At 34.5% G+C, this 16,599-nt stretch overlaps 2 protein-coding genes across 5 annotated transcripts in view; one reads left to right on the top strand and one right to left on the bottom strand.

Moving 5' to 3' along the window:
* Positions 1 to 630: 630 nt before the first annotated feature.
* On the bottom strand, positions 631 to 9,107 carry LOC126976695 (palmitoyltransferase ZDHHC6-like). Of its 4 annotated transcripts, none has more exons than XM_050825201.1 (8): positions 8,633 to 9,107; positions 7,605 to 7,786; positions 6,767 to 6,851; positions 6,340 to 6,467; positions 4,828 to 4,998; positions 2,971 to 3,177; positions 1,454 to 1,641; positions 631 to 984 (listed from the first exon to the last, which is right to left on the bottom strand). In XM_050825201.1, the coding sequence occupies exons 2-8, from the start codon at positions 7,758 to 7,760 to the stop codon at positions 867 to 869; spliced, it is 1,053 nt and encodes a 350-aa protein (XP_050681158.1). In that variant the 5' UTR covers positions 7,761 to 7,786; positions 8,633 to 9,107; the 3' UTR covers positions 631 to 866. The 4 variants fall into 4 exon arrangements, with proteins under 4 accessions (XP_050681158.1, XP_050681157.1, XP_050681160.1 ...); XM_050825200.1 differs by having other exon boundaries at positions 8,637 to 9,107; XM_050825203.1 differs by having other exon boundaries at positions 7,605 to 7,649; positions 8,637 to 9,107.
* A 2,343-nt stretch (positions 9,108 to 11,450) lies between these two features.
* The window catches only part of LOC126976687 (moesin/ezrin/radixin homolog 1), a 68,353-nt gene continuing 63,204 nt past the window's right edge, over positions 11,451 to 16,599 (top strand). The window contains exons 1-2 of the mRNA XM_050825186.1: positions 11,451 to 11,592; positions 11,916 to 11,949. Of these exons, the coding sequence (XP_050681143.1) occupies positions 11,938 to 11,949 (12 nt within the window). The 5' untranslated portion in view covers positions 11,451 to 11,592; positions 11,916 to 11,937. The remainder of the gene's footprint in view (positions 11,593 to 11,915; positions 11,950 to 16,599) is intronic.

Below are 16,599 nucleotides of genomic sequence, written 5' to 3'. Positions count from 1 at the left end.
TTGGCCATTTACATAAATATAATATTTAAGAAATTAAGTAAAGTTTCTTATTTTTATTAAATATACTTTGACTTTGCTCACCAGCAGAGTGGTAAAAATATTTTCAAAATGGGTTTATTCGTATAAAGAACAACGTTAGCGCTAACGGAGAATATACACGGCGAAACTTTACGGCTATACTATACTTTGAACCAGACATTCATCAGGTCATCACTAATGACTATTGTGAAGTCAGAAATGAATTTGCATTATATTTTAATACAATTTTTGAAGCGCTAAGTTTTTGCAAAAACTAACCGCAACCCTTATCAACTGTTATTCTGAACTCTCTTTGACCTAAAAAACCTTAATCATAATCCCAATTTCAAGGGTTATTTACCTGTTGACCAAAATAAGTAATATTTTAGACTTTAGTTGTCTTCCTGCAGTCGTGCTTATCAGTGTTTCGCGTTGGACTAATTGGATTGCAGTGATTTTGTATGATAATCATGGCAGAATATGGGAACAATGAATATTATTACATGATATTGTGTGTCAGTGTGGTAACACTTCTAACAATTCTACCGTATCATGTATGATGTTGGGGCTTTTATGAAGGTACAAGAAATGATATAACTAGGTACTTACCCTTTCTGTTTCACGCAGTATTGAGAAACAATAAATTAAAGTTTGAGCATTCATAGTAAGTTTTTTCTTTTTCATTCTGGAAACTAATAGTGCGCCCCACGTTAGTATCCGCCAATTATATAAATTTAATTACATAATCATAATAATAACATCTGTTTGTCTCATTTTCTCCTTCCCTAATAAAAGTAGGTGTGAAGGAGACAATCAACAGTAAAAAACTTTACATCTCGTTTTGAATGTTAATCAGGCTTAGTCTTCACAGTATCTGCCGGCACCGCTGCCTCCATCGGGAACCAACCCCGCGGTCCGCGACTTGCTTCACTCATCTCCACTAATTTCTCACCGAATAGCCAGTGCCTATACGAATATAAATACACAAATAAAATTTGAAACAAAATTTTATGAACGATGCGGGACTCGAACCCACGACCTCTGGCGTTCCGTGCCTTTAGATTTACAAGAGCGACATCTCAAGTCAATTTCCTAATATGCAAATATTGGGGTTGAGCAGGTTATCAACTGTAAAGTAGATCCTGTTGAGTGTACATGAAGCCACAGCCTCAGAGCTGAACAAAGCATACAAGATTTTATGAAAATACTACACTTGAATGGTTAGCTCAGATGGCAGAGCACTGGCACGATACGCAAGAGGTATTGTAATGGGCAGGGTGTAACAATTACCATCAGAACGTCCTGCTCGTCTCGTCCCTTATTTTCATTTGAAAAAAATCTTAGCGGCACTGCATTGTAATGGGCAGTGTGTATCAATTACTACAGTTGAACATCCTGCTCATATCGTCCCTTATTGTCCAAAAAAAAAATGTACCTGCGGCGACGCGTCGCTCGCACGCAGTCGCCGGGGATCAGCGGCAGGCGCGACTCATCGGAGCAGGGCGCGCGAAGAGCGGCGCGGGGCCACGAAATCAGCGGGCACCACGCGCCTGAATACGACTCCACTGCCACGTACAACCGCGACCGCACGTGCTTCTCCACCTTCTGCGCCTTCTGCTCCATCTACATACCAACAATGGTTAAGTAAAGTATTTTATCTACACCCATGCTTTAAATCCTCTAATAAAGATTCTAAAACAGTTAGCTTATTTTATTGACAACATTAAAACACCCAATGTCCTAATAACGAGTGTTGTAATGTTGTACTGAATTTCATTACAACACTCGTTTGGATGATGTAATGCTTACTTGAATTGGCTTTTTTAATGTTAGCAATAAGCGAACTGTTTCAAGATCTTTTATAGAGGATTCATTTAAAAAGGGGTGTAGATAAAGTCTTGTATGCAACTGTTGATAATTAGGTTTGTACCAAAACCTTTTACCAATCAAAAAGATTTTTTTTATTTTAATTTTTTATTTATTTATTTATGCTGTTTATTTTCTGATTTTATGCCTCGAACACTTTTGTTTCTCGAATAGAAAAGATTTCAGTTTGATTTTAAAAGAGAACAAACTTAACTTATGTCATACGATGATTCCATGTTCAACAACAAAATAGAGTTGCAAAACGATATAAAAATTTTCCTTTCGTAAGGCTATGAGAGCGGTGTTACGCCAATATATGAGGTTCTTTCATCATATTACGTTTCGTAACAAATCGCTCGACTCTTTCAAAATAGTTGAATTATACTGGATCAGTTATAGATGTAATGTCATTACAACTGATTTTAGTAAGGCATTTGATAAAGTTGATCATTGTTTATAAAAAAGCTTACAAATATAGACACCTTCCTGGAACAGATCTATCGTGTTTAAAGACTTATTTATCACATTAACAGCTGGTTGAGAACCTTAGTGGATATTATTTCAATGAATTTGAGCAACATTCTGGCATCCCTCTAGGCTCCCATTGAGGACCCTAAATATTACCACTTTTTTTCAACGATTTTTCCGATAATATTATTGAATCTAGATAACCGTACGCACGGTAACGTTTTTAACGTAGCCTAAGCGTCCGAAACTAGGCGAAATCTTTGTTTCTTCAACTATAAAACATACGGTGACACAACGATCTACGAAACGAAATTTTTCAACTTTTAACTAATATTTCGCTCAACAACATTGTTGTTTAAATTCGACGCATAACGTGCAACTGTACAAAACGGTGAAGCATTTATGTCAAAAAATATACACTACATAATGATTAACCTGTGCAATACTAAAATTTTTCAAGCACCGCCATAATTGGATGTAATTCAATTTTTTTTTGCGTTCCAATGTTTGAAGTTTTGCCATCAGGAGAAAGTGGATTTATGCGAGAACACAAAGGGCGACTTGGGTAGGAGAGGGATGGAGGTTTGTGTCTCTCAATAAGTCAGTACAATTACTCACAGTGAGGTCGTACTCATGGCAGCCTTCAACAAGAGGCCACGTGAGCCCGTCGGAGCGCGGGCCCCACAGAACGGCTCGCAAGTTCCACTTCCAGCCGAGGTCGTAGGGGTACACGAATGGGTTCAGACCCTGCTCCTCTCTCCTGCAGATCGCTTTCTCCATGATCCAGTCCTCGATCGTGGTACGGTTGCGAAGAATTCCTCGGATCTAAGTATTATAATTGTTATAATCTAGTTGTTTACTACTTGCCACGAATACTTACATATCTTACATATAACGATTCATATCAATCAGTTACCAGTGGGAGGCTCCTTTGCATATGACGCCGGCTAGGCTATGGGTACCACGACGGCACCTTTTCTGCCGTGAAGCAGTAATGTGTAAGCATTATTTTGTTTCGGTCTGAAAGGCGCCGTAGCCTGTGAAATTAAGATTTGCCTGGGCAAATGAGACTTAACATCTTATGTCTCAAGTTGACGATGACGATCAGAATTTTTGGGTTTTTCAATAATCCTGAGCGGCACAGCATTATACTGGGCAGGGTGTATCAATAACCATCAGCTGAATGTAACGCTCGTCTCGTCCCTTGTCATAAAAAAATCAATATTGGAATGCTTCTACTGCATCTATCACGGGAAGCTTTTTGAAAAACTGCTTGAGATGACTCCTGCCGCCGAATTCCACCTTCGCTTGATACGCCACAAATTAGGATATCATCCCCAACAATTGGATGTCTGGAGTTCATCTACAGTGCGGTTTCCAAGAAACTTTCTTCCACACACAACCAAGCTGTGGAATGAGCTTCTTTGTGCGGTGGTTCTAGGACGATACGACATAGGTTCCTTCAAAAATAGCGCGTACCTTCCTTGAAGCCGGCAACGATTCCTCTGGTGTTGCAAGAGAATGTGAGTGGCGGAGATCACTTAACATCAGGTGACCCGTACGCTCGTTTTTCCTCTTCTTCCTTAAGGAAGATTTTTAAATAAATAGCACATTGAACTGAATCGCACGAGTAAACGGCAAATGCAGGTTTTCGCTAAGTATTCCAATGTAAGGTGATACGATAAACAATAAAATAAAGAAACCAGTACATTATGAGACCAAAAACTGAAAGCTCCTGTGATTCTTTCAGTGCTAGACATCGTGGGCGGCGGTGATCACATAACATCAGGTGTACCCGTTTTACTTATCCAATAAAATAGGATCCTCTTGTGCTAGGAATCGACCTATTCTTTAGTGTGTCACTAGTGAAAAAAAGTTAGTGTGTACTTATGTATGCACGCACGTTATACTTCTTTGGCGTAACGAAGCAAATATCATTAAAATGATTAATTCCTCGTGCTATTCTAAGTTTTTAGAAAGAACAATTTTGTAAAAATCTTACAAAGATGGCTTTGACAATTAATTATTAAATAATGAATACGGCTGTATGGGCTTGAACCCTTTGCCTGTCCTTATAATAATAATATATTGACACACGTTTTACACAAATTATCTTGCCCCAAGTTAAGCATATATAGCCTGTGTTATGGGTTACAAGACAACGATATATTTAATACAATATACTTACTTAAACATACATATATTCATATAAACATACATAAATACATTTAAACATCCATGACTCGGGAACAAACATCCATATTCATCATATAAAATGTATATAATGTATATAATGGACGAAGAAACCAAAAAAAAATAACGAATGACGCAAACGTCAGAAAATCTTAGGAACCAACTTCAACCTGTTACTTTTGTGTTACAGTGATGCGCGCGCATCTTAAAATTTCAATCTCATCATTTTTTCATAACGCGCCTAAAGAAGTATAACTTCAAAAGTGTGTGACAAAGACAGACCTGTAAGTACAGCAGGGCGCCCACAGCCAGAACCACTCCCACTGCCATCCCGGTGGCCAGCAGCGTCAGGAGCAGCGTGGTGAGGGTAAGGTAGATGATGGGTTCCTGCCCCGTGCCGTTGTACATGTACCACACTCGGTGTATGCCGTGGTACAAACAAGTTACGAGGACCTGAAAACATTATCCGTAAAAAACTATGTATATTTTGGACACTGAACATTCAACGATCATCCTGTGTGTGTAATATGTAAACATTACTGTGTTTCGGTGTGAAGGTCGCCGTAGCTAGTGAAATTACTGGGCAAAAGCGACTTAACATCTTATGTCTCAAGATGGCGAGCGCAATTATAGTACCGCTCAGAATTTTTGACATTTTCAAGAACCCTGAGCGGCACTGCATTGTAATAGGCTGGTCGTATCAATTACCATCAGCCCAACGTGCTGCTCGTCTCGTCCCTTAATTACATAAAAAAACTGAGATCTTATTACAACACTTTATATGAAGACTTTTTCCTCGACCTGTTGGAACTACAAAACTGTTGTAAAGCTACTTAGACCAAGGCGAATTCCTAAATAAACTAGTGGGATCGAATAATTTCCGAATAAAGAATACTACACCTACATAATATAGGCTACAATTTTAGCAAATAAATAAATTATATATTTTTTTTTAAATATTTAATAGTATTTTATTCAACAGTTATATAATGGCAAAGGTACTTACACCAATACAAGCATCTTGGTAAATTATATTAACAAGTGTTTTTTTATTTATTTGACATTAAAATGTTTAGTCTAATTATTTCAACATTAAAATATTATTTATATAATATAGTATGTACTGTGTTCTACGTATTACCTAATATTTCTATGAACCTACCATTCCTAACCTTGCTTTAGTTATCTGTAGCAACAACACAACTGTACTTTTTTGGCGACATTTCTTTTTCAAAGACTCTATAAAGTATGTACTTATATTAAAGATCGTGGCTGTATAAATAACAGATAATAGTACAGTAGCAGAAAAAAAATATTTTACATGGTTTGCCACCAGTAATCGTATGAACAACACATTAGTAATGAATTTACATTGAACATTTCTACCTGTATGAAATCCGTTTCTATTTATGCGAAAAAAATTATGCACTTTCAGCCCGGTTGTTACATGAATGCGAATGCATTTTCCGAGGTGCAGTATAAAAGACTAATTAGACTAATTGATTTTACCAGTGGGAGGCTCCTTTGCACAGGAAAGTCGGCTAGTTTATGGGTACCACAACGGCGCCTTTTTCTGCCGTGAAGCAGTCATGTGTAAACATTACTGTGTTACGGTATGAAGGGCGCCGTAGCTAGTGAAATTAATGGGCAAATGAGACTTAACATCTTATGTCTCAAGGTGACGAGTGCAATTGTAGTGCCACTCAGTTTTTTGCGGTTTTCAAGAATCCTGAGTGGCACTTCTCGTCTTGTGTCTTATTTTCATAAAAAATAAAGACATTCAAAATAACTTACAATAGACGCATGAAAGCAACCAAGGACAGCAAACCCTAGGAAGATGGTGAAGTACCCGTGATTCTTGTGTCCCACGCAGCAGTTGATCCAAGGACAGTGGTGGTCCATTTTGAGGATACAGCGACCACCTGTGACACAGAATAAATAGAACATCCAATTGTGATAGTAATTTATGGGTACTTTACCTATATATAGTAGAGAATTATATAATATGTAACAAAAAAAAAACAATATGTAAAACATTTAAATTTATTTATAGATAATGCCTGAACAGTGCCTGGGACTTTATTATAGAAATGTATACATTTACCCTTAAAGCTATTATGTATCTTATGAAACCTACTAGAATTAGTTACAAGCAATCCCTTATTTCTAGTGTTATAATAATGAAAATCAATATTAAGAGCAATAATAAGGCAATGCTTACACTTCTTGCAATGGTGGGACCGAGGTGCTTTATATCCCTCACATATCACACAGTACTGGAGAAATTCCACATCTTCTTCATCTTTCTGAAAAATATGTATGATCATGATCACAAATAAGGAAAAAGATTCAGTTCTGCAGCTGTTTCCGTTAAAAAGATCAAGAAAATCCATATTATTGTTGCAACGAAATAACATGTATGAATTCTCTATGAAACGCCTTTTTATGGGCTTAAATTTTCCGAACATTTACAATTGTAATTTATATTTAGATTTTGACGAACAGAAAACAGACAATTTTTTTGGAAAAAGCTGATATTTTGATGGGTGAATCTTCGATTGGAAATAAGGGTTCCTTTTCGATATTTGAGTCAAAATAAGGTGAAAAAATAAATATTTCACTATTACAGTGTATTTGGGACATAAAAAAAAAATTCATAGAATTTTGTGAAAAAAAATTGATTACGGAAAAGATAAAAAAAAATCCAAAATCTTAGTTTTTTGAATTTTTCACATAAATTTTGAGGTTATGTGAATAAATTGTAAAAACAAAAGTTGTAATCTTTTTATTACCTACAACTTTGCCATTTGACTTATTTCCATAGCACTTACAGTTTTGCCGGGAATCAAGATAAACCATTTTTTACCCTTAATCAGCCCCCCTTTTCCACTTGCTGACCTCAGATCGTCCATAATTTATTTTTCCTTTCGTTTTTATTATATTCTCTTCCATTTCCAATGGGTTTAAAAAATTATCAACACTGGTCTACATAGCCACTATAGGAATGAAAATTCTGAAACTGAAATAAGGAGTGTGTCTATGTAGGTATAAATACATACCGGCTTCCATCCTTTTGGTACATAGCCAGGGCCTTCAAGTAATGACTGTAGAAAAAAATAGAGTGTAAGAGCTGCCAGACTTAGGAATGTTATTGAATGAAGTGTTGCTGCTATAGACGTCTGAGGCGGCCACCACATACTTATCAAATGGACCATAGACCATGTTATTAGTTTTATTATACCTGCAATGTTTTATAATATTTAAATTCATAGAAGAATTTTAGAACTGCTCTTTAAAACTAAAAGCTTAGATAATTTATATTATGTATATATAATAAGTAATAATACTATGTTCTATATGTAGGTTTTTGACGCATTAGTAATTACAAGATTTTCAACATAATTTAACTTTTACAGTACACCTTCATTTTGATGTAAAGAAGCTGCAAGGCGCCTTTAATCACTAGCAGCTGAGCTCTTTGTCTAAATCATTCTCACTTAGGGCTCCTTTTTGTGTTCTGTTTGTGGCATATAACAGGACGACAAATTGTATTAAGCATTAAAAAATGTATGAAAACATGTCTTATGTTGCAGGGACTGCCATAAAATGGTGTATTATGAGAGAAATCTTATTAAGTGTGATCATATTAAGTTATCTACTTGCTATGTGTATTTAAATTGCAGTTTCATGTATTATATAATGTTTATGTAACTAAAGTATATTTCTTGCTATGGAACATATAATTTTAACACAACTACAACTAAATTGTGTTCTAACAAGTTGTGAACTGGAGGTCATTTCAACAGTTAGGATGATCTTAAACCACCAGTGGGAGCAAATTGGAGATGAATTGCTTGGAAAAGAAAGGTTGAAAAAGGTAGGAATGTTATTCCTATAGAGGAGTGGAATCTTAAGGATTGTAACTGATAAGATATTAAAGGCTATTTGTAAACCATTTTAAGGGTCACACAATCCAATCTAATTGTTAAACCTCAACCCTATTCGAGCCATTAAACTTCATAGTCAAGGAATTACAACAAAAAATATTACTTCTAACCAAGTCTTAATTAATATAAGAGCTAAATACCTACATAAAACTGCTATTGGTCCCCAGTGTAACAATCGTCTAAATGACATTCTTAGTTATTACTTTACACTTTCCAGTTGTTATTTCGTGAATTAAAAATCCATTTCATCCAAGCCATCTTATAGTACTGACTAATGCATGACCATTATTTTATAACTTTTAAAAGTTTTGTATAGAGTGAAATTGAATAATAAATTAAATAATTGAGTAAACTATCTTGTTATTAATAAATAACATTAATAGTAAGATAAGAAGTCTAATAACTTTGAAATTTCTTGATGTTGATCCTTCACTTCCACCTTTACCCACAATTGGTAATTTGGTGAAATAATTTGTATTGATAAAACCGGTTTTTTGTTTTATTTAGCAATAAACAAGACCATCAGCTTAAACCAAAACACAATAAAAGAAAGGCTATTTAAATCATTTTAACATTACACTCGATTGCAAAAGCCAACGAAATTTTATGACAGCCGCGGAGCCGGTTAATTATTTACCTATCTTATTATTTATTTACTTCTTTAGGTTTTTGTGGCTATGGCTTCAGGTTTTAACGAGTTCAGTGGTATCAACTGTGACTGTGTCTCTTTAGTATGAACAAAGATGATTTAATCCTTGGTTATTATGAACTATGAGTGTTGATAAAATATAATTATTGAGAGTTCACTTCAGCCATATTTAGCCATGAAAACCGGTTAATAGGAAAGAAAAGGAAAAACAGACTCTCAGCCATAATTCAGGCAAGCTGGCCAGGTAGAGCTGTGTGCTGCACGAAACGTTCTTTACTCACACCGGAAGATTGACGAACGGAGTATCCATACCAACTTTTTTGACAGACAAGTGCTTCTATGTTCGCCTTGCAGATGCTCGAATCGCCATTCATTAGGACAGGATGTTCAAGTTTTTTAAGAAACTCCAGGATATATTAAATAATTCAACAGAATCAATTAATCGTAACAATCACGATACTATCGACACTGACGAGGTTAATGATGAGACTGAACCGTGTAATAGCGACACCATCATCATCAAGGGAACGATTTCCAACTAAGTTGTAAGACTATGTTATTGGCTAATTATTAGACTGATTAGATTTCTCTAGTCTTTAATGATATATCAGTCAAGAGTTACATGGAGTTTCTAACAGTTAAACTGAGTTTTGAATTGTGTATACGTGTCTCAGCAAATAATCTAAAAGCTTTATTTTATGCACATAACTGGCAACTCTCGTACACGCACTCTTTTGTGTATACATGAGGCACACTAAGGCTATTTTACGCCATACGCGACGTTTTCGTTACGCCGTACGTTGCGTCACAATGCTTACTATATAAATATACTCTTGTAGTCTCTTTCACACGTCGATGCTGCCGTGTTAACACCGTACCCGGAATTCAAACACCGTGCGCCGCGTCTCTAGTTATTTCGAACCATTGCAGCGTGAAGGTCGTCCCTCGCGTCACAAAAGAGTGTTAATGCCGAGTGATATTCTACCATTCCTTTACCCAGGGTGATAAAAAAAATTCGTAAAAGACGACCAAAATCATCATGACACCGCTTCTTCACGCACGGCCAACAAAACTAACTAACAAAGTCATTTTTAGCTTCCGAAAAAGTGCAACTCGCACCTATCCTTCATATAGCCCCGATCTGGCTGTATTTTCCCCAAAATCAAAGATTTGATGAGAGATTTCACTTTTACAAATTCCGAAGATAGCGTTCAATCAGCACGTAGAAAACATGCCTTCAGATCTGTGATCCTACTGTTTTAAGAAATGGTTCGATCGCATGATAAAATGTTAAAAATGTGAAGGAGAGTATTTTGAAAAGCAATAAATATAATATTTTGCTTATAACTTGTTGTTTTTTTAAGTTTCGCAGAACTTTTAGTGTGACCTACGTATTATATATATTATGCACTGAAAGTAGAGTTAATTGCATCTTTAAACTAAAAAATTACATCGGATGAACAGGGCGTTTAAGCAATCGATCACAAGTCGTCAGACACTAAAGAAACTGATGCATCTAATCATTTGACTGCAGCAACTTTGTCAGAAGCTGATAGACCTGTATTCCTATTTTTTTCCTTAATTTCGTGTATTATTGTTCTATAAAGTATAGCAACTTTAACAGTTATATCATGAGAGTAGTTAACTTGCAAAAACGAGTTTCGGGGCGTTTTTGCGAGATTGGCAACTTTGTTTATTCCAAGTTTCACAGTCCGTGGAATCAGTCTTCGCTGTAGTTTAGAGAAGTGTTTCGCTCTCACAGTATTATGAATGAACCCAAAAAACCCGACAATAATAATGGTTGAGTTTGATGTGTAGATCAAAGGTAGATTAGGGGCCAATAGCTCATTGGATCACTGGCCATAGAAAAACGGATACAAGCCGTACAAAGGTTGTCAATATGTGATGTCTCTTAGCACCGCGAATGAGACCGATCATTTATCCATTTAGGCTTGTCTATTCGAGTATCACTACGCCGCGGTTAAATGTTTCAAGCTTAAACTAGGGTGCACCTGACAAGAGACTTAAAAATTGAAACAACAGCAATAAAAGCACGTTTCCGACGTATTTAAAAATTAGTAACGTTTCTCAAATGTCTGCTAATAGTACTGCCTGTCTGTGATGTTGTTGCTTATTATGTCCAAAAAACTGCATGATTATAACATCCAATTCCAAATAGCATTATCTATTGCTGGAATCCGAGACAAGCACAGAACACTTTTACCCTAACGAGGTGACAAGTGACATAATTTAATCCGCAATGTTACCAGATGAAACCTGCACATTGATATTTTTTGTACTATATACCCAGTATACCACGTCACGCAGGTAGTTGTCACATCGTATTGCGATATTTTTGTAAGTCTTTAGGGTGTGTGCTTTCTTGATTCTTGATGTGTGTTGTGCTACATATGTGGATTATTAGGTGATAAAAAATAACTCAAATCAAGGGTAAGTTTATCATTGATAAAAATATACATATTTTGGGAAAATAAAACGTACAATAAAGTAATGGTTTGATGGTGGTAACTTCCATCCCGCCGGCGAATAATTAAAATCTTTATTTGTTTAATCGATTAAAACACTTTCCGCTATCATTTGCTGTACACGAACTATGTAAAACATTCTTTTACTCTCTACATTAGAAATAAGTTATGACATGAGAAGAAATAGCGCAACTTAACATCACGCGACCTAACAAATCTTATGAATGGTAGCAGATTAAAATGCTTGTACGTGCGTGCGAATCTTAAATCAAACTTTTAACGTTTCAGATAGTAATCACAAACCACAAAGATGCCGAAATCGGTAAGTTCTGTATATTTACTTTAGAGTCATAAAATACATGTCTTTGAAATTGTAGTTGTGTATTCGGTTCGGTAAATAGTGGGCCTGCGTGTTTTTCCGATTTCTCCACTACAATGTGATCAGGCGGCATGTTAAATAACTGATCAAACATTGAAACTAGTTTTTTTCTCAAATCTATGTGGCAACTGAGATTTTTCGTATTAGTAAATGTGTTTTTTTTTGTAATCTTCTTTGATTGCTACTCAAGAACATAATTACTTTTCAATTTCATATTTTTAAGAATTTATATTTAATATTATACAAAATAAAGATTGTATCATTCCAATGGCAAACAGACTTACAACACTAGTGGAAAATACCATAATGAATAATATGAGATGAATCATTGCTATTACTGAGTCATAAATCATATCTAATTTTGTGAAATTAAAAGTGTTTTCAATTTCATTGAAACAGTACATTACACTTACTATACTATCTTGTATACATAGAATTATTTTAATTTCATGAATTCAATAAGAAACTAATTGGTCCAATGTATTAGATAATTTAATATGATATATTTAACCAATAACAATAAATTTTATGGGTGTTATAATATTTTACTACGAAAGACTTGTGCTTTATCTTTATCAAACAAATTACTTTAATTGATAAACGGTGTACTAGTTGTATTTTAGAAATATGAGAAATAGTAGAAAGTATAGTTTGTGATGTCTGAGCACTTATTTTAATTTATACATCTAGAATCTAGAGAGACTATGACAGCTGTGAAAACATTGAAAAAAAATAGACCTTAGAACTAACCTCTATTTTGAGCAAATCACACACACTAACACAAATTGTGATTGTAAGACATAGCTTGTCACACACACTATACTAATATTCCTGAGCTGTTTTTTTTGGTTGTCTAACAGCAAGAGACTAGATGTATAAATTATCTAAGTCTGAACAGTCACACTGATGCTGCTCTAATTATTTATCATGAACACAATTCCTGGATGTGGACTAGAAGCACACTCCCAAAGTAGTTGAACATACAAAATCAAAATAACTTTATTCATGTAAGTCACGGAAATGACACTTATGAATGTCAAAAAAATATTTTTCTTAATGAATCTACCGCTACTTCGTAAAGGGTTGAGCTAATAGGAAGAAACTCATTGCCACTCTTTTAAATCAAGATTTACATTTCCATAGATTTACAAATAATTTCAATTACAATATAATATGTTAAATGATGCAACAGACACACTCAAACGTCAAATGGTCAATGCCTTACACGAGTAAGTCAAAAAAGTAAATGTAAATTAATACAAAAGTTATTGAGTGCAGTAGCTGCATCATCCACACACACCCTAAATAAATAAATAAAGATATTCTGTGAGCATTTTATAAGCGATTATAAACAATACATATATATATACACATATACATGATTAAGACTCAATGTCTTTAGCGAAGAAAATTCATATGTAATATCCTCTGCATTTATTTATTTTTCAGATATTAGAGTATATAAGTAAAATTTCAAGATCAAGTCACGATGACTCGGTTAGTTAATGGTGTTTTTGTGTGTGTAGTTTCCCCTGAATGCTACTCTCTGTACATATGTATGTAGTAATGTGTGTACATGAATACCCTTTAGTATGCATAAAGCTCGATATCACATTCATTTTAATGCATTGGTATCCCAAAGTAGTATGGATTTTTTTTAGATTTCTACACATCACATGTTTTATGTATGTTTATTAATTTTATTTTTACCATTACTATTATAATTAAATCACACATGCATCCAATTGGGGTAAGCAAAGTTCACAGTGTTCCACTACTAACTTTACTGGCATACTTGCCTGATCTCTTTCAGTAGCATCAATTCTTTAATATTTACATATAAACAATTTTATTAATTTCTATCATCATCAGCCGGAAGACATCCACTGCTGGATAAAGGCCTAAAAGGACTTAATTTATATATAAACAATTAATTTAAAACTTTGGAAAAACTTTCCTACAGTGATGTTTTCCATATTGCTAATATATGGGATCAACACATTTTACTATTATGTAATATTAAATACCATAATATTTTACGGAATATGTTGACTTGGTTGTCAAATTGATTGTGTAGGTCACCGGACCTTAAATGATCACAGCCTCCCATATTCTCTTGCAAGACTAAGAAGTGACAGACTGCCACCAGCCTTTTAGCAAGAAGGTTTCCATGACATATCTTCCTGGAAATACTGGGCAAGAAATCTTATTCCATAGTTTGCTTGAATTGGGCCAAATGACACCACTAACTTCCAAGTTGATGATAATGTCCACATCAATGTCATTATCTGGATGTATGGAGTTTTTTCTGATTTTCTGATTCTCTTGATGTATGGACTTTCTTCTACTTCCAAACAAACTGTGGTTTGACCTTCTGTGTGCTCTGTTTTTAGGTTGATATGACATGGCAACCTTCATAAAAGCACATACACTTTTCTAGAAAGCAACACTCCTTAATTCCACTAGTGTTGCAGTAGGTGTGTGGCGTTTATCACTGAACTTCACATGACCCGTTTTAATGTTTTACTCCTCTTTCATAAAAATATAAAAGGTTATTATAAGACATCTTGAATCATAATTTTATTAATCCAGCTCAGAGTAGTTTAGAGTAGCTCAAGTTTCTATTAGTATTTTTTTCTTTCTTTAAATTCAGATAGTGGTCAATAACATCAAGAAATGACAATTCATCTTCACAACACATAAACAATAATAAATTCATTTTATGATGATGTTAATTATTACTGAGAAGTCCATGATAAGCGAGAAATGTTATTCTTCCACTTGCGCTAATTAAGATAAACTTAATGTTTCTCTTTCCCTTTTTATTGTATAATAATAAAAAAATTATTTAAATGACTTTGATATCTTGAAATATTTATAAATATATGGACACCATGATTTTAGGCTTTGACTGTATAGTTGGAGGCTTAGTGAATTGAGATCCACATAGACAGCTGATTTTGTAGAATGGGTTGCAACCACTACAATTTTTCTTGTATTTAAAGCATCTTTGGCTATTCTTAAGTGCAATCGGATATGGCGACATTCTTCTTTAAGTGTGTTTACATTTCCAAATTACACAGAAACACTGTCGGGTTTCTTAGTTTTTGAAATTACCGTTTTTTATTACTTTGTATTTACCCAACTACCTATCTGGATGCCAAATTTGATCATTCTAGATTAAATGGGTTATAGTTTTGATTTATAGGTCAGTCAGTGATAAAAATGACGAGTTTTGGACGTAAATATCTAAATAACCTTTTGAGGTGTGTTTATGAAATTTGGAACACATATGTATCTAGCAAGTCTGAATATATGATCTTTTTTGAAAATTTTACATGTTTATGTGAAGTAGTTTTTGAGTTATGAGGGGGTCAAAAGTGTCCCAAAAGCTGATATAGAATTTTTCTACAGATGTCTCCTTTAGAAAATTCTTTGAAGAACGCCAAACTTTCATGCCAGCTACTTTCCCGATTTACTGGCATGTGCCTGGGGAATCCCTATTCTCGTACTCCATATACTTGGTTGTAACATTAACAGGATAAATATATTTGTTAATTTCTATTCGTCCCCACGTTCCTGAGATAATGTGTCTTTGTAGACAACAATGTTACCCTGTTTGAGTCCTTTTTCAGACCACAGACGTTTTTATGTCCATAATAGAAAAGTAAACATCTAAATTCTAATTGGTTTAGAATTAAAACGGAATTAAGGATTAAAAAATAAAACAAAGAATATAGTTATATAGATTTGGCTTATGGGGATGTACCTACTGTAAAAGGAAATTTCAGACTCTACAACCCAAGACAATAATCACGTCAGTTTGCTTAGATTTACCATTTAGACCTCGATAAGTTTAGTTATTGTTAATTACCTAACATGTGATCTTTCTGATGCTCAAATAAATTAATTTACATTTTATAATCGTAATACTGTACTTAGACTTTGCTCAGACTTTACTCATGTAAACCTTGCTGAGTGTGATAAAATGCGAACTTGACTTTTGTATTCGGCTGCCTTAGCTTAAGCATAATTTCAGCTATAAAATTACTATAGAAAGAAAATCAAAGATTATACTAAGCTTAACTCAGTTCTATTCTATTCTTTCTAGTGGCTTCTGTGGAAGGGGCACCACAACTCGCCAATGTCACGTTTCAGTAGACCAACAAGCTAAGAGTGTGTCATTTGATCAGTGTAAACGAATTTACAAGTGATTATAGTAATGACCGGTGCCCAGAATCAAAACAGATTTATTTTCTTATTATATCTGAAACAAATATACATGCTGTTAGATTATAATGGAAAAAGACTGATAATATTACTTATATAAAACATTTATTGTGTTAGTTATAACTTAATATTAATTTGTTTAATATATTTACATAAAGTATTTATAAAAGGAGTGAAAACGAAGGTGAGGAGGCATTTCATGGAGGTGGGGCGGGGGATTTCATGAGGTATAAAATTGTACAAGGAAGACTTCATTCAGGGGCAATTAAAGAACAAATTGTCTACATTTCCCTCATCAAGTCCACAGTCACATAGAGAATGGTCTCTAATTCTTAGTTTGGCTAGGAATACTGGAGTGCAAGA

The sequence above is a fragment of the Leptidea sinapis genome, chromosome 42, assembly GCF_905404315.1.
Source record: "Leptidea sinapis chromosome 42, ilLepSina1.1, whole genome shotgun sequence".
NCBI classification, from domain to species: domain Eukaryota; kingdom Metazoa; phylum Arthropoda; class Insecta; order Lepidoptera; family Pieridae; genus Leptidea; species Leptidea sinapis.
Note: the sequence above shows the minus strand (reverse complement) of the source record. Positions and strands in the feature narration are given on the sequence as shown.